This window comes from Camelus ferus, chromosome 6 (assembly GCF_009834535.1).
Source record: "Camelus ferus isolate YT-003-E chromosome 6, BCGSAC_Cfer_1.0, whole genome shotgun sequence".
Classification (NCBI taxonomy): Eukaryota; Metazoa; Chordata; class Mammalia; order Artiodactyla; family Camelidae; genus Camelus; species Camelus ferus.
Window position 1 is genome coordinate 4,173,394 of NC_045701.1, and position 23,306 is coordinate 4,196,699.

The 23,306-nt window shown below is 36.4% G+C and overlaps 2 protein-coding genes across 17 annotated transcripts in view; both read left to right on the top strand.

Annotated features, from left to right (window-relative positions):
* Positions 1–84: 84 nt before the first annotated feature.
* PCLAF (PCNA clamp associated factor) lies at positions 85–13,080 on the top strand. Of its 4 annotated transcripts, XM_032480964.1 has the most exons (5): positions 85–184; positions 4,830–5,215; positions 5,510–5,590; positions 6,748–6,910; positions 12,060–13,080. In XM_032480964.1, exons 2-5 carry the CDS (start codon positions 5,170–5,172, stop codon positions 12,103–12,105), a joined length of 336 nt encoding a protein of 111 aa, XP_032336855.1. In that variant the 5' UTR covers positions 85–184; positions 4,830–5,169; the 3' UTR covers positions 12,106–13,080. The 4 variants fall into 4 exon arrangements, with proteins under 4 accessions (XP_032336855.1, XP_032336857.1, XP_032336856.1 ...); XM_032480965.1 differs by lacking the exon at positions 85–184 and having other exon boundaries at positions 3,308–5,215; positions 6,751–6,910; XM_006184000.3 differs by lacking the exon at positions 85–184 and having other exon boundaries at positions 3,318–5,215.
* Positions 13,081–16,983: 3,903 nt separating this feature from the next.
* CSNK1G1 (casein kinase 1 gamma 1) overlaps positions 16,984–23,306 on the top strand; it is a 150,257-nt gene continuing 143,934 nt past the window's right edge. For 8 of the 13 annotated variants that reach the window (XR_004320373.1, XR_004320371.1, XR_004320369.1 and 5 more), the window contains exon 1: positions 16,985–17,225. The gene's annotated coding sequence lies outside the window, so the exon portion shown is untranslated. Of the gene's footprint in view, positions 17,226–23,306 lie in introns of all 13 variants that reach the window. The other 5 variants (XM_006183992.3, XM_032480970.1, XM_032480968.1 and 2 more) reach the window with 2 other exon arrangements.

Consider the following 23,306-nt stretch of genomic DNA (forward strand, 5'->3'; position numbering starts at 1 on the left):
ACGCCGTAGCACCGCCCCCAACACAGATCCCTCCCACCTGTGCCACCTCCTCCTTCCCACTTCCTGATGTTTTCAATTGTACCAGGGCTCCATCTGTGCGTGATTCTTCCGCGTCGTCAGATGTAGGACGTGAAAATTGGGAATTCTGCTGAGAAGACAGTGCAAATACCTATAAAAACTACAGGTTAGGAAAAAAACAACATAATACCCCGTAACTGGAGGGGCCAGCTTTTAAATTGGTCAGGTTTTATGTAAAACATTTTAAATAGCACTTGAAAACTAAGAGTAAATGCTGTAAGGATTTGCTCCGGTGGCAGTGTGGTTTTATACAGCCCAATACTAGAGTCAGGCTGCTAAAATCTCTATTTATTTTTTTGAGCCAGGTCTTTTCTAGGAGGACCACGACAACTTTGCAAGCTCAAGGAGGGGAAAACTTAAGTAAAACAGGTGCTGGGGTTTGGCTTTGAAGACCTTCCACATGAATCATACGTATTGATTATTAAGAAGTTAAAATTATTTGAACCCAAGGTGACCAGAGTTAAAGGTCTTTGGCTACTTCCTACTCCACTGGGACAACGGACTGGGAAAAATTTAGCCAGATTTTTGTGGAGAACATAATGTCTTCTGACATAGTTCATCAGTAAATTTAATTGACTGGCTTTATGTTACGTGTATAGGTTCTTCATTCCCATTAGGCTGTTTAGGCTAAGTAATTACAATAATGGATGCTGTTTCACCTTTTTATGTTAATATTTTTACCAACATAAATAATCAGAATCATATGTATGTTGAAGTACATTAAGTATAGATTGTCTTTATTATTAATTTGGAAAATCCTTGATTTACCAGATTAAAAAAACACTCTGAATGTTCATAAATGGTACAAGTTTTGTTTCTTCATAGAAATCTGCTACGTTTAATACTAATTATAACGTATCCAACTTCCTTACCTGTTTTTATACTGTTCTGTTAACTAAAATGTTAAATTTTTGAAGACAGAGACTAACCTAAGCTATTTGTACAATAGGACTTAGTATATCATGCATATTATGATGAAATTTTGAGAACCTTAAGAATAAAATGTTCTTTTTTTCATAAGGAATATGTTAATGATTGTAATCTCTAGTTTGTAATATATGTAATATAATGCCATTTATAATCATTATCATTTTAAAATTGAAATATAGTTGATTTACAATGTTGTGTTAGTATCATAGAAAAGTGACTCAGTTATACATATATATACTTTTTCATTTTTATCCAATATCGGTTACTACAAGATATTGAATATAGCTCCCATTATCGTTTATTAAAATAAATTTCTGCCTGAACAAAGCAAGCACATTTATTTAATATGATTTAAAGATATTCTTATGTATAAATTTAGGCAGAAATTTCATTTGTACATACTACAACTTTTCTTAATGCCCTACACCTTTAGAAATTTCACATTCACACCACACAACTCTGTTTTATTTAAGTGTAAAGGAGAAGAACTTCAGCAAAGCAAACATTTAAATTAAGATTTTTTTGGAGGAGGGGAGGGTATAGCTCAGTGATACAGTGTATGCTTAACATGCAGGCGGTCCTAGGTTCAATCCCCAGTATCCCCATCAACAAATAGTCTCTTTTATCCCATGTCCTCGAGTTTCTTCCCTTGTTTTTTTTCCTTGAAATATATTCAGTTTACAATATTGTGTCAATTTCTGATGTATAGCATAATAGTTCAGTCATACATATACATGCATATATTTGTTTTCATATTCTTTTTCCTTCTAAGTTACTACAAGATATTGAATAGTTCCCTGTGGTATACAGTATAAACTTGTTGTTTATCTATTTCATATTTATTAGTAATTATCTGCAAACCTCGAACTTCCAATTTATCCCTTCCCACCCTCTTTCCTCCTTGGTAACCAAAAGTTTGTTTTCTATGTCTGTGAGTCTGTTTCTGCTTTGTAAATAAGTTCATTTGTCTTTTTTTTTTTTTTTGACTCCACATATAAGTGATATCATACAGTATTTTTCTTTCTCTTTCTGGCTTACTTAGAATGACAATCTCCAGGTCCATCCAAGTTGCTGCAAATGGTATTGTTTTATCCTTTTTATGGCTGAGTAGTATTCCATTGTATAAATCTAACACAATTTCTTTATCCAGTCATCTGTCAATGGACATTTAGGTTTCTTCCATGTTGTGGCTATTGTAAATAATGCTGCTATGAACATTGGGGTGCATATATCTTTTAGAACTAAAGTTCCCTGTGGATATATGCCCAGGAATGTGATTGCTGGGTCATATGGTAAGTCAATTTTTAGTTTTTTGAGAAATCTCTATACTGTTTTCTATAATGGCTGCTCTGAACTACGTTCCCACCAACAGTGTAGGAGTGTCCCCTTTTCTCCACATCCTCTCCAGCATTTGTTTGTGGACTTCCAAATGATGGCTATTCTGACTGGTGTGAGGCAATACCTCATTGTAGTTTTAATTTACATTTCTCTGATAATTAGTGATATTGAGCATTTTTTCATGTGCTTATTGGCCATTTGTATGTCTTCATTGGAGAATTGCTTGTTTAAGTCTTTTGCCCATTTTTGGATATTTTTATTAAGTTGTATGAATTGTTTTTATATTCTGGAAATTAAGCCTTTGTCAATCTCATCTTTTGCAAATATCTTCTCCCATTCCATAGGTTGTCTTTTTGTTTTGCTTATGGTTTCCTTTGCTGTGCAAAAGCTTATAAGTTTAATTAGGCTCCATTTGTTTATTCTTGCTTTTATTTCTATTGCCTGGGTAGACTGCCCTAGGAGAGAACATTGCTGAGATTTATGTCAGATAATGTTTTGCCTATATTTTCTTCCAAGAGGTTTATAGTGTCTAGTCTTATGTTTAAATCTTTAAGCCATTTTGAGTTTATTTTTGTGTGTGGTATGAGAGAATATTCTAACTAACTTCATTGATTTATGTGCAGCTGTCCAGTTTTCCCAACACCATTTGCTGGAGAGACTGTCTTTACTCCATTGTAAATTCTTGCTTCCTTTGTCAAAGATTAATTGACCATAGGTCTGTGGGTTTATTTCTGGGCTCTCTATTCTGTTCCATTGATCTACATCAATGCTGTAGCTCTATAGTATTGTCTGAAATCTGGGAGGGTTATTCCTCCAGCTCTGTTTTTTTTTCTTCAGTATTAATTTGGCAATTCTGGGTCTTCTGTGATTCCATATAAATTTTAGGATCATTTGTTCTAGTTCTGTGAAAAATGTCCTGGGTAATTTTCTAGGGATCACATTAAATCGGTAGATTACTTTGGGTAGTATGGCCATTTTAACAATATTAATTCATCCAATCCAAGAACATGGCATATCTTTCTATTTCTTTAAGTCATCTTTAAAAGAAAGAAAGAAAAAACCTATTGAACACACTCTGAAATATCATAATGCATGACAAGTCACTTTTTGAAGCTACTATAGAAACAAATAGCTAATGTATTTGTATTGAAACATCTTACACTGCAACAGATTGCTTTGCAATTAAAGTTTTGTTTTATCTAAAAAAATACTATATTAAATAAAAGTGGTGAGAGTGGGAAAAAAATAAATAAACCTAATTACCCCCTCAAAAAATTTTAAAAAGGAATTTATACTCCATATCACTGTTTTTTCTTAAGTTTTACTCTAATATACATGCTTTCTTATCATAATTGACATTAAAAAGACAAACCTACAAATATAGCTATGTATATGTATATGTAGATCCTTTGTACAAAGGTATATTTGCAATTCTTTCTAGCTATTTGTTTGGCCTGTGGACCAAGGGAAAAGACCAGGTTCTCTATGCATTTCTAATCTTTCCAAGGATCATGGATATGAGTTCGAATTAGGTAATTCAGGCCTTAAGTAGAAGCCACTTACCTGAAATGGAAATAATGTGCACTGAAGAAATGTGTATTGAGAGGGGCTTGATGACAAGCAACAAAGAAGGATACCTTAGGGCTTGTTGACTTTTCTGAAAGGAATTTGGCTATAATCTTAGGCTCTAAGATTTAGATTAAACTACAAGTAATTTGCAATACATTTCCTCCTATTACAGTGTTAGTTTCATCTGTTGTCTAGATTCTGTAATTAAAAAACACGAAGTAGTTGTTGATTCTGTTAAATTACAGAGTAACCTTTATTCAGAAAGTTCAAGCATAATTCATTGGAAAGAATCTATGCTGTGCTTAAATTTTCAGGGTTACCTTTGAAGTACACATTTAACAATATACATCCTAAGGCAAGTTCATTTGATCAGGTTTTGTGAATGGTATTCAGAGAGTGAAAATCACTCCCCCAGGGATACTGTGAGTAATTAAGATAAGCATAGGGATAAACAATAGTTATGAGATCCTATTCTAGAGTACACGATGTGCCAGGGATATACCCTTTGCACATTTGACATATTTTTAAGGAATTGTGAGACCATACAGATCTAAGGAAAATGTTTTATTGTAATAATAATAACGTCTCTTTTAATGTATGTATGTATATACAAGTCACCCAGTTTTTTCTTCAGTTTCGCACTATCCTAAAAAAAAAAACAAAAAAACAAAACCTGTAAATAAATTGTATTAGCTTCCTTTTTCCCATTCCATAGAATTGCCTTAATTATGGACGCTGTAAAGAGAGTGCATGCCTCAGTTATTAAAGGAAAGTTCTCTTTATTTTAATTTGCATCAAGAAATTCATTTCAGATGTTGCTTCCGGGAGTCAATCACTATGGATAGAAGCCTGTGGTTAACTTTCGAGGAAATGCTGGAATTCACTGTCTTTCTTGGGCTTTCTTTTCTAAATAGGCCCTTTCCCCTGGTTCAGAGTCTTAGCACCCACGCATTGGGCACCCTAGGAAAGCACCCTGACATCGCCCACCTGGGTCAGATATGAATCACAACCTTCTGCGAGTTGATGGGCGGGTCAACACCTCGCCGAGTGCCGGCAGCAGTCACCACCGGACACTGGTGATTGGTTGCGCGTTAAAGGCGCGGAACCAATGAGAGCGGCGGCCCGGGAGAGTACAGGGAGCGCGCGGGAAAGCGACCAATATAAACTCTGGCGGGAGATTCGTTTTCAGGGCCTTGTCCCGTGAAACACCCTCGACTGGAGTGTCAGTTGATAGCTCTCATCTGGTGTTCGAACATGGTGCGGACTAAAGCAGACGGTGTCCCTGGCACCTACAGAAAAGGTGAGGCAGTCGAGCACTAGAGTGAAGGGCAGGTGGTTCTTCGGACATCCCCGCCGCAGGCGGGAGAGGCCGGGACTCCCCACGGCGCTACCCGCCAAACTGGTCCAGCCCGCCAGGAAGGGGCGGCCCGGCCCCTTTAACCAGGAGGAAGAAGCGGCGGGGACAGGGGAGGGTTATCTGCTGTTCTGCATCGCGGGGCTCTCCTCTCCGGTCGGCTGGGTCAGAGACTGGTAAGAACGTGGCTGTAAGACTTCCTGTCCCCTTCTGAATGCTGTCCTTTACCTCTCTCCGCAGTGGTGGCTTCTCGAGCCCCCAGGAAGGTGCTTGGTTCCTCTACGTCTGCCAATAATTCCACGTCGTTTTCGTCACGGAAAGGTAAAAAGCGCCCCTGCAAGCTCCTGGAGGAACCCTCTCAAAAAGGAGATCAGGCCTGGCACCACAGTTCTCCTGACCTGCGAGCCCCCTGACCCACCAGTGGAATTTCTTTTCCTGAGATCCTCACCCCTGAATTTCTTCCTTGCCCTCTGATATAATGAATGGGCCTTGGTCTCTTGGCGCGCTGGGGTGGAGGTGGGGTGTTGCATAGTAAAGAATTAGGGACGGACAAACTTTCTCTTCAAACCTGTTTTTCTTTTCTGCTTTAGCGTTCTTATTTTTCTTAGTATTTACAGATGGACTTTTTCTTGTGAGGGGCTATTTAAGCACCTCTTTACTAGATTAAGAATTATGACAGTACTTGACAGTGCTAATCACGTTGTCTTCTTACTGTAAATGTTTTTGTTTTCATTTCTGTGCATCTTTTTTCCTTACTACCCACTTTGCAGGCTTCCTTCCTTCCCTTTCTCTTCTTTTTTTTTTTTTTTTTGGAGTGTGGTGTCCTTGCGTGTGTTTTCAAACTTTGCAGCTCCTGATACTGCTTTTTGGGACATTAGGAGGGAAAACTGAGCCACGGAAATACCTTCACACCATTCCTTCTGTGCCATGAGAGGTTGAGGAAATACCGTGCCATCTAGTGTCTCATTTCTTTCAGTAGGAAGTTGAGCAGTTTGGAAGATAAATTCCACAAGCCCTAGTTAAGAACATACGGAAAAAAACTGTGTCAAATTTTGGTATGACAGTACATAAGACTAACTGAATAGCTCTGCTTGTGGAGAAAATGTGAAAAATATTTTCTATTTTGTTAATGCAATTTTTCTAGGCTAAATGATAAATATAATAATGTATAATGTACTACTGACTGAATACAGCTTTATTATGTTACATTTTAAATTTCATTTTAAGGGGAAGGATATAGCTCAAGTGATAGAGTGCATGCTTAACATGCACAAGGAACTGGGTTCAATCCCCAGTACCTCCTCTAAAAATAAACTTAATTACTTCCCCCACAAAAAAATAAAATGAAATTCACTTTAAGGTGGATGTAATATCATTTAATATCATTTAGATTTGATGCTAAAGAATTAAGTTTCCCTTTAAGGAATGGTGATTGTATTCTTAATTTTTATTTAGTTCCATCTGTTTATATTTTATAGCAGAAAATAAATATGCAGGAGGAAATCCAGTTTGTGTGCGCCCAACTCCCAAGTGGCAAAAAGGAATCGGAGAATTCTTCAGGCTGTCCCCTAAAGATTCAGAAAAAGAGAATAGAATTTCTGAAGAGGCAGGAAGCAGTGGCTTGGGAAAAGCAAAGAGAAAGTAAGTTTTCATATTTGGAATATGAGACATATTCTTGAAGATAAAAGACAACAGAATATTGAGTAACTGAAAGATTTCTCTTTGAGCAGATAAGAAAATATAAACCAGATTTTTTTTTTTTTTTTTTTTTTTTTGAGCAGAAAAAGGTTTATTGCAGGGCTAAGGAAGGAGAAAGGGTGGCTGGTGCTTAAAATACCCAAACTCTGAAACCAGAACTTTTAAAAACTGCTAATCCCTTATTTAAGTCACTCTGAAATTTGAGACGTAAGTAGGAAGTTATTATTTTTACTAATCTCAGTCACAGAAAGAGGGTCAGATAAAATTCCCATTCAGATAAAGTTCCCATTCAGATGATAAGTACTACAGTATTAACCATGAACTTCTGGTCTTTATTCTTTAATTTTTACTGTTTTCTATAGAATTTTTTTCAAAAGCAATTTCTATGATGGTTTATGTAGCTTGAATTCCATTAACCCCACCTCTCAAAAACTACTAGTTCAACCTTCACAGGAAGTATATAACCAGTATGGAAAAGTTCAAAAATATAGAAATCCCCATCACCAAGAAATAACCAAAACTAACACCATGGTGTATTTTCTTCACACCTCCTCTATAATTATGCAAGGATACCTCAAAACAAAACAAGGTGGGTATAAAACTGCACACATACGGAGTTCAGTGTGTAAACCTAAGAAGATAATTAAATCAGGCGTTCACATTTTTAATGTCAGGCAAGTGTTCTTGATAAATGTTAAGCAAAAATTCTGGATACAAAAATACAATGATTATTGTGTAAAAGACATGTATATAAATATACCAAATGTCTGTACAAAATATGCCAAGTATCAATAGTGATAATCTCTGGGTAGAAATCTCTCCTCATACTCAGTGCTTCCAACTTTCAACAATAAACATATTTTAAGAATCAGGAAAACAATAGCACCATTGGGGGGAAAAAAAGCAATGGAAACCTGCTTTTTAAATCGATTTATAAATAATAGTGTCCAGACTCTCCAAAGAATTTTGAAATTTTTTATTTCAAAAACAAATTATTTGACTGGAGGTGGGGAGTGGTGCCACGTAGGCTTGGTGCCACGTCACTGGCATTATGAAGCCACTTAATTTAAGACCCTGCTAGGTCCCTCCCTTGCACCAGCCAGGACCCGGTGATCCTCCAGCGCCCGCGTAGCGAGCCCCGTCCAAGGCGCAGTGATCAACGCGGGCAAGGAGATGGCGGCCAGGCTCAGTTTGGGGCTGCTGCTTCTGGTGCTGCTCCTACCCATGCAGATTTATTCGTCCGTTCTTACAACCAGCACACAAGCTCCTTCGGTCCAAACCACAACGACCGGCTGTGCCTTTCAGTCAACAGCTAGTCTCCTTGTGGTCTTGCTTGCCCTTCTACATCTCTACGGTTAAGAGACTTGGCCAAGAAACAGCTACAGTTTACCAACCCATCTCCTAAAGCTCGCTCCATGCGGCATCTACAAGTCCAGCGTGGCAAGGGGAAAAAAAAAAACAGGTCTTCATCAAATCTACTAATTCCACTCCTTATTAACACAGAAAATGTTGACAACCCCAAATTGGACTATTTTAAAGAGCGTCTGAAGGATTTGACTAGATAATGAATGCCAAAATTAAATCTGCTGGAGTTTCACGTACAAGACTGGAAAGAGCATGGAGAATTAATGATGTGATTAAGTGTAATTTAAGAAATATGGACACTTGAAACCGTACCTGGTAAATAATAACTTCATAGTCATCTAGAGAGAAAGGATGAGCTGTGGAATGGAGATTCAGTTTTCATTTTGGTTCATGAAACCTAGAAGGCCATAAAATGATTAGACAATATAAAAAGCTTCAGTGATTCTGTTTATGATGTACACTCACCAGGTATTACGGTAAACCTTCTATGTATTGTTTCAGCAATCCTAGTGTAATGCTGATACACTCTGTCAGGTTTTTTTTTTTAAATCAGGTTTTACATTGTTAAGTTTTCACTGTTTTTTTTTTTGTAACTTTTTCCTCTGGGGCTTTGGATTTGACATTGCATTTTGCTTTTTGTAGTAACAGATGTGTGCCTGGGCAATGATGAATTGGAATCTACTACAAATCCAAGATTAAGTAATCCTTGCATATATATTCAAAATCAAATGATAGGTATTTCCTATCACACAGTCCCATCCAATAAGAGCGCCAGACTCATATAGCTGATTTGGATCTCTTAACTTGATTCCAAAGATTAGAAGTACAATGACTTCAACCGGTCTTAAAATACTGCTTTGTATTTGTGCATATGTTGAATAATTTTTACAGCTTAAAAATTGACCTGTTTTGAAGGCATATTTGACAGATCTTGAAATTAAGAGGCAAATATATGAAGGAGGCAAAAATAAGGTGTATTGGGTTTTTGGGAAATGAAGACTGGAAATTTGCCTGCATTAAATTCACAACTGTTTTTTGCTCTTTCTGTAAAACTTGATGAATCAGAATAGCTACATGTGGAACACCTACATCAGTCATTATTTTTAGATGGTTAGAACCTGCTACTAAATCTAAGTGGGCTTGATTCTGGAAAGCAAAACTTTACAACTGCCTTGATGTACAGAAACCTTTTTAGAAATAGATACTCCGTGAAATCTTTAGTTCACATGTTCACAGAATGATGCTTAGGTGTTAAGTATCTAGTATGTCCATAGTACTCTTAGTAAGTCTCAAGCCAATATTTGCCATCTTTAGAAACCTACACAGAAACAACCAGATCCAACAGATCTCAAGCTCTGTTAGATCTATGTGTGTGAGTGAACACACCCCTTTGCCTCATATCTGAACACTGTACATCTGTTTTGGATTGTACGTTGTGTTTGGAATTGATTTGCATTGAACACAAACTAAATAAAAATAAATGGCCAAAAGAGCAATTAAAACGAAGCTTTTGACGTATAAAATGATGTTTATGCATATAAAATGTTAAGAATTAGTCAACAATTTCATAAGATCATTTAGTAAATTGTTATTGAGTGCCTACTTTCCATCTTATGAGATGTTTAAAAGGAATGTCAAATTCTGGAGCATTAATCAAATTTTATATTCTGTTGCTATATCACTATATGAATCCTGGTTTCAATAAAATCAACAAGCAAGGAGATACATTTTTGGATAGTTTTTTAATAGACTTGTTTTCCTATATGTCTCCGTTAGTTCCTTCTCATTTTCTGGCACTATTCTTCCATATACTTTCTCATGTTAATATGAACAAGCTAAAAGTCAATATTAGCTCTAGAATATATGACAGTCCTCTTGAATTATTTGTGACTTCCATTAAGGACATAAAATATTTGGCAATATAGCCAAATGTGGCTATGCCATTGATCATCATAGCAATAAAATGTGTATCACAGGCTTTTCATCATATGGAGAAAGATTACACATACAGTCTTGTAAAGAACTTTGATCCATCGTATAATAAAATCTGTGACATAAAACTAATAGAGGTTTATATTATTGCTTTAGGCTTCTTAACATTTGTTTTTGTTTGTGAGAGTTGTAAGTATCACTTTATTGATGGTAAATTGATAGATTTACTGTTTTTTTCTTCCAGTTTTATTGAGACAAAACTGACATACAGCACTGTACAAGTTTAAGGTGTACAGTCTAATGATTTGACTTACATACATCATGAAATGATTATAATAGGTTTAGTGAACATCTATCATCTCATATAGACACATTAAAGAAACAAACTTTTTTTCCTTGTGATGGGAACTCTTTCAATAGATTTAGTATTGATAGTAAATAGTAAACTATCAGTATATTAGAAGGACTTCTGCTATAAACTCTCTAATTTAGAGAAATATAGAAAATATAGAACATCGCTACTCCTATGACTTCATAATTCTAACAAAGGCAGGGTAAACGCCCATCAGGTGCATGGGGGAGAATAAGAATCAAGAACGACTATCTGCTCAAAACCTTGAACAGAACTGTGATACCTAAAGTAAATTAAATCAGGTCCCCCACAAAAAGAATTTTGGGTCATGATAGTGTTAAGTTGTTAACTTGATTTCATTTCCAGGAAAGTACAATGAAGACCTCTTGGTAATATAATGGTAGGTGAGTCAATGGTAATCCTATACTAAATCAGAAAACCTTTGTTTTAGTTTCCTTCTTTGACTACCTAGCTCTATGACCATTCAGGCTTACTGGATCTAATTTGAAAACTGATTATTTTAGGAGAAATCTCATAAACCTTTATCAGCTCTGAAAAAGATTCTGATTTATGATTAAGCTTTCAATTGACTTCTTCTGTATAAAAAGTATAATAAGTACAAAATAGCTTTGGGATAATATAAATTATTTTTCAAAAGCTATGACTACCTGCATGCCAATTTAAGACAGTTTTGGGATTTTTCTAGTTAGGTAATACATTCACATAGTTCCAAAAGGGTATACAGTCAAATATGACAACTTGCTGTATTTTCTCTGCTTGAGTGTATCGGTTAAAATTTTTTTTCCCCTTAATGGAGGCACTGGTGATTGAACCCAGAGCATGCAGTCTACCACTGACCCCCCCCACCCCTTTTTTGCCTTTTATTACTACAGAGTTCTCACTGAATGATTATACTCCTCATCAATCCACTTAATCTATAAGGAGGTGGATTACCCTCCTCCTCCCTTATAGAATGCTATAGAAATAGAGATTCCCTTTTAATAAAAATGGCAACATATCCTAAAGGAGACACTGATTTGGCAAATTCACAGGCAAAATAAATTATTAAAAATTTTATCGCTCTAAAGGGGAGGGTATAGGTCAAGTAGTAGAGCACATGCTTAGCATGCACAAGGTCCTGGGTTCAATCCCCAGTACCTCCATTAAAAATAAATAAACCTAATTACCCTCCCTGCTAAAAAATAATAAAATGGTAGGATAATAAATAAAATATTTTAAAAAGTTTTATCACTCTAGGATTTGGAATTTGTAGGGGTTTGTCAGTTACTGGAGTTTAATTTTCTCTCATTTCTAGTCTCTTGACCATACCCACTGCACTGTTAATTAATGTTCTTGATTTATATGTCTTTAAAAGACTGTTTATGTTTTGATTTTTAAACATTTGGCTCAGGTGACTATTGAAGTTCTCTATTCTTTCTACAGAGCACGTCCTTTGCCACCTGATCACACAGATGACGAAAAAGAATAGAACTTTTTTATTCATCCTTGACTGATGTCTCCTGTTTTCTCTGGTATTCTAGGGTGTAAATTTGCATAAATGTATTTGTTCCAATTAGCATTGTTGAATAGGCATTTAATTTTAAAATGAGGCTTACATTTAGTTATTCAAGAGCAAGTAGTTATGATATTGGAAAGTTTGTGAGATTAATTATGGTTACTTAGCTTAGTATTCAACATAATGTATTTGGTTTCTTTTACCTGTTATTAAGCTTTTTCTTGCTAATATAATTGCATGGTGTTCTAATTATGAATCTACTGTATTTGAGGTTTGCTTGGATCTTTGTACTGTTGCCATGTTTATTGGCATATGATTATTGGAATGATGCCATATTTTTGTTCTTTTTATTTGCTTTAAAAAGCAGAGTTAGATTTTTGCACATCGAAAAATTCAGTGTTAATTAAACTGAACCCATACCCCTTTTTAAGAAAGTGGGGCAAAGATGCAATGTTGAAAACATTTGGATGGCTATTTATCTTCTCCTTAGAAAAATTTAAGGACAGCTTAGTCCTAAGGGTTTAAAGGGTTGATAAAGCTTCTAACAACAACAAAAAGATAAAATACTAGCATACAATCAGGCAGGAAGATTCCATAGACTACATTAAAAGAGAGGAATTTTCCTAGAATATGCATTTTGTTCAGTGCCATAAAATATTACCCTTTGGGCCTATACTTTTAGAGTTGGAAATCAATAAAATATGAAAGGCAAATTATGCTATAAACCCAGAGCTATGTCTAAAGTCCTTAGAGCTACTATTGTATTTTTCAAGATAACCAGGGGTATAATCGAAGAGGTGGGTATAGTACTACTTAGTAACTGATGTTTTGCTTCCTTATCAGGCGTTTTGCTTACTGACATCCTGTTGTCAAAATTAACCATGTTTTAACAGGCATGCTTTTCTGAAGTTTGTTTTTAATAAACGATTACTCATTTTCACAAGACTATCCATATGTGTGCTTCCTAAGATTATATACTACTAGATATTTCTATTTTACTCCTTTCAAATACAAATCAGTACACTGACCTGATTTTATCAACTTCCAAAATGAGTCTGGATGACTATAGAATATTTTTTTCTTTGTCTTTTAGAGGTGGATATTACACAGAATGTTACTGAATTGAGAGCAGAGTTTTTACCCTAAGTACTTCCTTGATAATTAGGCTTTTTATTAAGGAGTAGCTCAAACCAACCCTCTAAATAAGTCAAGTTTTGATAGGTTTGAAACCTGATTTGCTATTTTTCACTGATGGAAAGAGAAACTTTATGGTGGTGTGTCCAATGAAGTCTAATTTTGATATGTAACTGTTTCTAAAAAATGTGACCTAAAGAACCTGCAGTCTTTTTAAATACAATCCTTTCAAAATATACAGTATTTTTGATGATGTCTAATCTTTTATTAGGCAGAGGTCCCATGTAATCTTTCCTTGTCAAAGCTTTTAAAAAATGTAGATTGGCAATTTAGCCTCTTCTAAACATGAGAGAACTACAGACTCCCTGTTTACACTGAAACTGAATCAAAAATAAACTTTGTACATTAAAAAGATAAAGTAAATTTTAATTTTGTATCCCTTGTCACAAAGTTAATATTGTTTTCCTCTTTGAACGGGTCATTCAAATTATTAATTTTAGTGTTAAATTCCTGACCAATGATTAAAACTTTTTATGGAATTTTTGAATGATAGGACACTAGGAGGATTATATGATTTCCTGTTTTTTACATAGTTTCACAATGGAAGAGTAATACTACAGCAAAAATTGTAACGTATGCTTAGAGTTATTTATGAGATGAGAAATGCTTATCATTTTTTAAAAAGCAGAAAACAGAGCCTAAACTCAACCTTTCCTACACACACACACACACACACACACACACATAGATATATATATAGAGAGAGAGAGAGACTGCTTACAAATCTCACTGTACTTAGAATCCTTCAGGCTAACTCAATTTTGGAAAATCTGAACATAAAAACATCTGGGCTTTTGTCCAACTGACAGTGTTAAGATGATTCTTTTTACCTTTGAGGATAGCCTATGGAGGTGGGAGAGATGGTCCTTGAATCAAAACTGAGAGGAATGTTAGAAGTTATCTTGTTCCCCCAGGCCAGCTATAGCTTTTCATTAGGTGGATTGTTTTATTACCTGGCAGCTCTAATTGTGAAAATGCTATGAGTTAAAAATTTGATTTTTTTCTGAACTCTCCTCCTGTTCTTAGTTCTGTCCTCAAAATAACATAGAACAAGTTACTCCTTCCATGTGACAACTTTTAAGTATTTAAAGATAGCTGTTACATCTTTAGCCTTCTCTTCTTAAGGCTAAAGCTAAACATTCTATTATGTCACAGTTTATCCCTAAGTGAGTTTCTCTTAAGTCCCTTAAGAGAATGTGTATGGGGCCATGCCTTTCGTCTTGTATACTGCTTAGGCAGATAAATGGTAAATCTGGCTACATTTCTTCTAATTGATCCCAAGAATTCATTAATTTTGGTATCTTTTATGTTTACTTATTATTTCTTTAGTACTTAGAACTGCCAATAGAACTTTAAGAATATTTGAGCATTTAAGTATTAATTCAATAATTAATAATAATAAATAATAATTTAATAGTAACAGAGTATTGGGTTTCCCCAAAATAAACCTTAGATACCTTAATTCTTTCTTAAATGATTACAAGGGACAATTAAAAAGTGTTTTAAAAGCTTTCAAGAGATTGGAAAAAATGGCTGGAGGTCCTACAGGATGAAGGTACTATACTGACCTTGAAGGCTATTTGAGATCTAGCATAGATCTGAGAGCACTGTCTTAGCTATGGTTCATATTAAGACTATGGATTCCTGTGGTACTACTCAAAAAATCCTAAAAGTGTAGTTAAACCTACATAGCTAGTTTTAGGTGTGGATTGTGTTATATACATATTTATTTATTTATTTGAATTTTACAAATTCAAGCTTTGATAAATATATACACCTGTGCTATACATCTTTTGAGGTCTCCAGATAATGAGTATGTTGAAAATGATAGAATTATGGAAGTCACGTGACCACTTAGGAATCAAGCCAGGTATTCATGCACCTATACAAAAGTGATTGCATAGTAATTTTTAAAAAACTGTAGGAAGAGTGGGTCTAAATGAATGTTGTTATATGCTAATTTAAGTCACATTTCTTAAGACAACAGGAAAAATGAATGATGCATAGGAATTTGCATTTTTATGTTGACATAAATTGCCGTGTTTGACCTTAACTATTTTACCCAATAAAACATTTCCTTCTATGGGACACATTTACCAATTCTATGTTTTTAATTTTTTAGAGACATCTGAGTCCACCATAGTTTCAGATAAGTTGTTCATTGGGCTTATAATCTTACTTTTCTAATTAAAATTTTAAAATATTTAAACCTGTTGGCAAGCTCTATTTTGTCATGGTAGCAGAATTATCACTTGTCAATTACAGCCAGGTAATTGTGCTCACATTCCATTTGAATTGTGTACGTATATACTCCCACATCATGTATGTATGTGCATAGCAAGGGTTGAAATGTTACAGATTTATTAAACAACCTTCTAATGACATTTGAACCTAGTGATTTCCTAAAGGTTTTGCTGAACTGACTCTAAGGTGAATCAGTTTAATGCTGTATCATGTGTACAGGAAACCAACAGACCTGCTGTTTCTTTAAAGTTACCAAAGCTCATTTCCTCTGCCCCAGCTAGGTGGAAAACAGTTCAGTATTGGTGACTAAGTGGTGACCAAAAAAATTATGACCAAAGTTATTATGACCAATAGCCAGCAATTGCAAGTACATTCACTGCCATGGGCTAGATAACAAATTCAGTGAGCTACGATTAAACTTTACTGCTTTTAAGCAGACTTATTCAAGATAGGAAAGTTAAGCCAATATTTTTACTCATTTTTCTCTGAATGCCCAATTACATTTCTCTGAATATTTAATTGCCATAAAGATATAGGTAATTTTTCAGAAGAGAGGATTAATTAGTTTGTTGGCTTTTGCCCCAAGCAGTGGTTTTCCCAATGTTTTTCAAGCTCAGATCACCCCAACACAAGAATAAATGTCTCTTATTAACACTGTTCTGTCCACAGTATGGGAATGAAGGTTTATTCTGAGTGGAGGATTAAATGTCTTCCTCCTTCCCAAGTTTGACTACTGGCTTCCTCTGGCCTTTTCTCACTTTTTTCTTTTCTTTTAGGGAGTAATCATTATACTCTATATACAGTGAATCTTTGTTTTCCCCTTCCATTTAGCCAGGTTATTTCTAGATCATACACAAACATTTGCAGTCCTTTCAAAAGAAGATTAGTGAACGCAAAACTTTCTCATTATTCGGTTTCAGGGGCTGTCACAGGAGAGCGAAGTGCATGAAAAAGCTTTCATAACATTGGAGGTTTTTAAAAACCCAGTTGAAACACAACCGAAAATCCGCAAGAGGGAGATGCTTGCTAAACCGCCAAAAAGTAACTCCCACGAGGGACCACAGTCAGCCTTAGGAGAAACCAGTGGGTCCGCCTGGGATTCAGGGAGGAAGGGAACAGGAGTAAATAGTAATTGGGGGCTGGTAGGGGGAGTACAGTTGAAGAGAAATCAGGATGCACTTCGTGGCTTTGGCAGGGAAGCCCGTGCTCCACCCAAGACCAGGAGCAGAAGGTAAGAGCGTTTTGCCAAAGAGGAGCACACATCCCTCATACCTCTTGGTAGTACCAGAAGAAATGGGGGTGGTTGTCTTTGAAGGCACTTCCGCTTAGCAACCCCACGCGGTTGCTAAGGAGGGGCGGTAGTGGGGATGACCCGGAAGTGGTGGTGTCCATTTCTTGCTGCCTGCTTTAAGTTTGACCTATCGGGAGCGCTAGTGTGCTCTGCGCTGGGCTGAGGGTGGGGCCCGCGCTAGTGGTTCCGGCTGGGCTTCTGCCGCCCCTCTGCTCCTCGTCTTCCCCCTCCCCTCTCGCACCTCTCCTCCCTCCCATTCCTGGGAAAAAGAGAAGCCGCCGTTGCGGGTGGGTAGAGAAGCATCGGCGCCTCCGGGAGGGGACTGCGTCCGCCCCATCTGAGCTCCGGAGCACGGCACGACCAGGTACTTGCTCCGGCTTCGACGGGGTCCGGGAGGCTGGAGCCCGAGGGTGTGTGTGTCTGTAGGGGCGGGTGGGGGCCCCTTCTCCGGGTCGGGGAGGGGAGCGCGGAGATCCTGGGTGGGGCTCAGGCAGGCGTGTGTGACTGTGAAGGGTTGCGGGGGTGGAATCGGAGGGTTGGGGGACACCGTTGGGCGAGAGTTTCGGGTAGCCGAGTCGAGATTGCGGAGGAGGCGCCCCCTCGGATGCAGACGACTTCGGCCGGTGTGGACCGGGAGTTTGCCACCTGGAGGGCTCACTCTGAAAGGGGGAGCATCCTCCCGGGTCAAAAGGAGAGCATGGAGCTCGGCGAGGTGGCCGGGGCAATCCCATACTTCTGTTGCTTGCTTCCCCTGCTCACCCCGTTGGGACAGAGCCCGGCTTCTGGGGTTGTGGGTGTTGTGAGTCCGCTGGGCACCGTGGGGAGCCGCCCTTGGCAGAGCTAGGGCAGAAGAGTGGGTAAAAAGACCTCCCTCCTCCCAACTTCCGTGCGTTTCCCCCACTTCTTCCTTTACTGCTCTCTCGCTCCAGTGTCCTGCAGGAGCGGTTTTCCCCCCAACGCCCCTCAGTGGGCTGGTATCACAGCGTTAAGAGGGTCGAACTGGGTTGGTTGCCCCTAAATAATACTTCGAATGTTTGGAAAGTGCCAAAATTGCAATATTCAGCCAAATCTCCCAGCTTGATTTGAAATCTGGTGTAAATTATTTTAGAAAAGTGCACTTCTGAAAGGCACCAGACTATAGGCTAGTCCGGCGTAGCCTTTTTTGGTAAATATGCGCGTTTATAAAAAATAAACCTGGGGAACCGTATGGATATAGAGGTTTAGGCGAGACATGTTGAGGCAAGCCTTTTTCAACCTCTTTGTTACCTGCCAGTAAGCCTGCCCTAGTTTAAATGAAGCAGAGATCCTTTCATTTATATTTCAATCAGTGACTGAATTGTAGGTACTGTGTGTTTATAGATGTCTCAGAATAATTATGTGAACGTTCAGAGAGACAAAGATTCTCAGCTTTTGAGCCTGCCTCTTAATCTTTTAAGGAGATAATTGTGATCAAGTGGAAGTATTGGCTTTGAGGTTGAGTAAATCTCGGATTGAACCTGGACTGCCACAGGCTAGTTATTGACCTTGGGCAAGTCATGGAACCTACCAGAGTTTCAGTTTCTTAAGTAACATGAGTTAAAATTCTTATCTGTATTGTAAGGGGGATAATGTATTTAAATAATAGCCCACTTTAAATGGAAGCACCTTCCAATTGAAAGATGATTTATTATTACTGTTAGACATTCAAAGTAGCCCAGTTTAGTGGAATGAGGTTTGCGATAGGAACAGAACTGGGTAATATTCTGAAACATAAGTATACAACTGGCTTTCAGTGGCTTCTAGTAGCATGAAATCCAGTTGTCAGTAATTTCTTAAAACTCTTGAAAATAAAGCAGGATATGTTTGCATTAACTGAATGGCCAGTAATCTTTCAAAGGTTTTTCTCAGATTTGGATTGTATTGTATTGATGAGAAAAATATTTAAAAAGTAGTGTATGTAAATCTTAATTAACAATGCATGTCTCTGGAGAGAATTAAAACTGGGGCATAAAATAGAAAGTAGTTGTAATTTTAGAATTAAAATCAATAGAAGTAGCATGATTCAATTAGACTTAAAGTAGTAGCAAACACAGAATTTATATATATATATAAAATTTGTAAAAGAAATGAAAATGGAATTTCTACCTTTAAATCATTATGATGGTAATATAGAAATATATGTCGGAAACATGAAGTCTTTATTCATTTGTAGGTATAAGATGATACTGTTCTATGTAACCTGCGTAACCTGTTCTATGTTAGATTGTCAGCTAATGTAGTTTGCTTTTTGATGTATTTTGTAGTTAGTAATTTTTAATTCATAAATGTACTTTATACTCAAAAGGTAAAAAATAACTTGCTTTAATAATACTTTTTTGTCTGTGTATGAAAGAAGAGTAGAAAATTTGTAATTCAGTATCCCTTTTTAGGGGTTACAGGTTTTGCATAATTTTGAGAGAAATTTTCAAATATATTTCTTTGTGTCTCTTTTAAAGAGTTTACCTTTTTGTTTTTTTTGATCACTCAACTATATTGCATGCTCTTTGAGGTAGAAATACTGTTTAAAATTTTATCCACCACTGAAGTTACATAATAGGCAGCAAATAAATAATGGTCAAATTGAAAAATGGATGGATATATTTAAAATAATTGATAAGGTATATTTATAGTATTTTTTAAAGAGTTGAAATTATGTTTTTGCTGCAGTTGTGGATTTTTGTAAGGTTATTCAACTTCCTAAATGACTTTTCTGATATTGTAAAGTCTTTACTGTATATGTATGTGTTAACTGTGTTTTCCTGGATCATTATTTTTCAACATCTTTGAATCTTAAAATTGAGACCATATTATCTTACTTTGTAAAGCCATCAGAAGCTCCCATTTTTCCCCCCTGTCTTCTCATAAAACTTTAATAAACCATTTATTTTGGTATAAGAGATGAAATACTAGTTGTATAAAGATCTATCTGAAACGTGGGCAACAATAGAGACTGTTAGAGATGATACTTTTCTCAATGACCTTTTCCACTTAAACAAAGTATGTGACCATTCCATGGATCTTTGCAGTTGTTAGTTGTGGAATTTGCTTGTCAGGAAATCTAAAAATGACTAAACCTTCCTTTAATGTCTGTCTCTTGGATGATCTCAGAAAGCTTTAGGAAAGATTGAGAAGGTTTATTTACCCCTAGAATGTATAATGAACAGAGTACAGTTAATTTTGTTGGTGCTGCCAAATCAGGAGTGAGTTACTGTGCAAATGTTTAACAAATGCCAGGCAGTGCTTTGCTCAAACCAAATGAGTATTCTTCTAGAGCTTGTTTCTATTTTAAAGCCTATTTCTTTTTGGAGTTATGATTTGGTCTCTAACAAGGGTAAAGAATCATTGTATCCAGAAAAAAAGGCTGATATCAAAGATTTTAATATCACCATTCTTAATGGAAACTGCTTCAATGGCTTCAGATAAGTGTAAGTAGATTTTCGTGAAAGAACCTTTAGATTTTGTGGAATGATAGTTTTTTTCTCTTTAACATCTAACTTGTCTCTACTAATTTCTGCCTAATATAGAAACTTTGAGAAGCTGGGAGAAAAAAAAAAGGATGAATTACTTTAGAATTACCATTTTGTTTCATAGGTTACTTATTTGGAGAGCTAAATTGGATTTTGACATTATTGGGATTGTGTTCAAGATGGACTTGGAAAAAAAATTAGATGCCATCTGTTTCAGATTCCTATTCCCACACCCCTTCATGTTCTGTGCCTTTGAATTCATCAGATTTTTTTTTCAAAAATAAAAATCCTCAGTGGATTTAGGTTATATAATTTCAGCTATACCAGTGAACATGTAACTAAAAGAACTTGCGTTTAACATTGAGTTACATAGACAGATCACAGGCATTGGTTAAAAGTAATTGTTTCTTCAAAGTATCTGAACATTAGGTAGCTAAACCTTTCCTGTCAGTAATGCTTACCATTGTCTGCTTATTGGTGGAAGTTGCTTAAAAAAAAAGGATTATGGAGATACAGAGTAAACATTTTTTTCCTCTTATATTACAATCAGAAGAGAAGCCTCTCCTGTGGATTTTTTTATTTAGTGATAAGTCCACTTAAATGTAACTCTCAATAGTGAGTTTTGCCTTACTTTATGCCAATTGCTATAGTTTTCATCTAAGTGGTACCTTACAGTTCACAGGGCACATACTTTTCACTTTTCAGTTTGGATCGTAATGAATCCTGAGGACAGGCGTTTGGACTTACTGAGCTGGAAAAGACTGTATCTTGTTCAGGTTACAGTAGTCGGGCACCTAGCATAGACCAGAAAGACCCAGGCATCTTTGAGAAACTATAAAGTAGAATTAGTGTGGTATCCCAGAAATGGCTTGAAGAGAGAGCCTTCTGGATAGAAGAGAGCCATGCTTTGTCTGCAGTAGGAATGTTCGGGTGATGTAGGAAGACAGATCGACTTCCTTTGTACTGCTGTAGTCTCTTCCTCACTCAGAAGCTCCAAGCGGGCAGTGTGGTAATGGCAGGGGCTGGGATGTCAGGGCTGGGAATTGTTCTTCAATAATTGCTCACCCATCACAATGGAGACATAGACATAGTGGGGAAAGGGATATTCTCTTGGATTTTGCCTTGGCCAGAGAAGCTGAGTGAACGGGTAGTCATTGCCCTTCCCATCAGAGAGAACTTGGTGCTGGGTAAGCCTGTCAGAATGCCACAGTTTGAGGTCTCTATCAAAATGCCACATAAAATTTCCAAGAGACGATAGCATTGGATGCACATTGATTTCTGTAGTTTACACATTCTAATTCTTAACCTAGAAAAAGGAGCACTGAGGATTTTTGGGCCTCTGAATGAAAGTACTATACATTACATCCATCTTGATGGGTTTATAAATGCACTTTAATTTATCTTTTGGTATTAATGAATGATGTGAAATGTTTTAAGTTGTGTGTGTGTGTGTGTGAGTGTCCGTGATGATCGCAAGATCTTGGTTCTTCAGGCTAAACTGCTAACCACAGATGTGGTCAAGCAGCTTCCCAGCTGGATTTCTTTTTCATCTCCTAGAGATCACTCTTTGAGCAGGGATATGACCAAGCTAGGAAAAAGGCAAGGTGATTAAAGTTAATTTCTTTTAATTTAAATTTATTGAAATGTTTATTCAAATTTGATTTTATTTAAGTAGTTTTTTCACTTTGCTATAATCTCTGTAGTTCAAAGTCACAGTATATACTCTTTGAGATTGTGGATGGCCAATTTTCTTTTTTTAATTAAGAGTTTATTTTTAACAGTTTTAGGTTTGCAGAAAAATTGAGCAGATAATTTCATATCTTTCCAAATCCACTTAATTCTCACCCACCTTACACCCCCCACTAGGTTCCCTTATTAACATCTTGCATTAATGTGGTACATTAGTTATAATTAATGACCCAGTATTACTGATACATTATTATTAACTGTAGTCCATAATCTTCATTAGGTTCACTTTTTGTGTTGTACAGTTCTGGTTTATAACAAATGTATGATAACATGTGTCCACCATTGCAGTTTCATATAGAATAGTTTTACCCCCCTAGAAATCCCCTGTGTTTTAACTATTCGTCCCTCCTCTCCTTTCCCCAGAATCCCTGACAACCACTGACCTTTTTACTACTCTATAGTTTTGTCTTTTCCAAAATGTCATATAGTTGGAATCATATAGTATGTAGCTTGTAAGACTGGTTTCTTTTACTTAGACACATGCATTTAAGATTCCTATGTGTCTTTTTGCAGCTTGATAACTCATTGCCTTTTACTGCTGAATAATTTTCTATTATATGGTTGTACTACAGTTTGTTTATCCCGTCATCTATTGTAGGACATCTTGGCTGCTTCCTTTTTTTTTTTTTTTTGGCAATTACAAATTAAACTGCTATGAAGATGCATGTGCAGGGTTTTGTGTATACATAAGCTTTCAATTCCTTTAGGTAGATAAATATTATTGCTGGATTGTATGGTAAGACTGTGTTTAATTATGTAAGAAACTGTGAAACTGTCTTTCAAAGTGGTCACATTAGTGTGCATTCCCATCAGCAATGAATGAGTATTCCTGTTGCTCTCAGGCCTTGCTAGAATTTGATATGGTCAGTTTTTTTGTCCTTGAGCAATTCTAATAGGTCTTTTAGTTTGCAATTTCCTAATGGTATACAGTGTTGAACACCTTTTTTGTAAGCTTATTTGCCATCTTTTTATCTTTGGTGAGATGCCCGTTTAGATCTTTTGCCCATTATTAAATTGAGCTGTTTTCTTCTTGTTGAGTTTTAAATTTTCTTTGTATATTTTGGATACAAATCCTTTATCATCAGATACATTTTTTGCAAGTATTTTTTGTCCAATCTGTGGCTTGTCTCTTTATTTTCCTAGCAGTGTCTTTCATGATATGAAAGTTTTTAGTTTTAAATAAAATCCAACTTTACAAGTTTTTCTTTCAT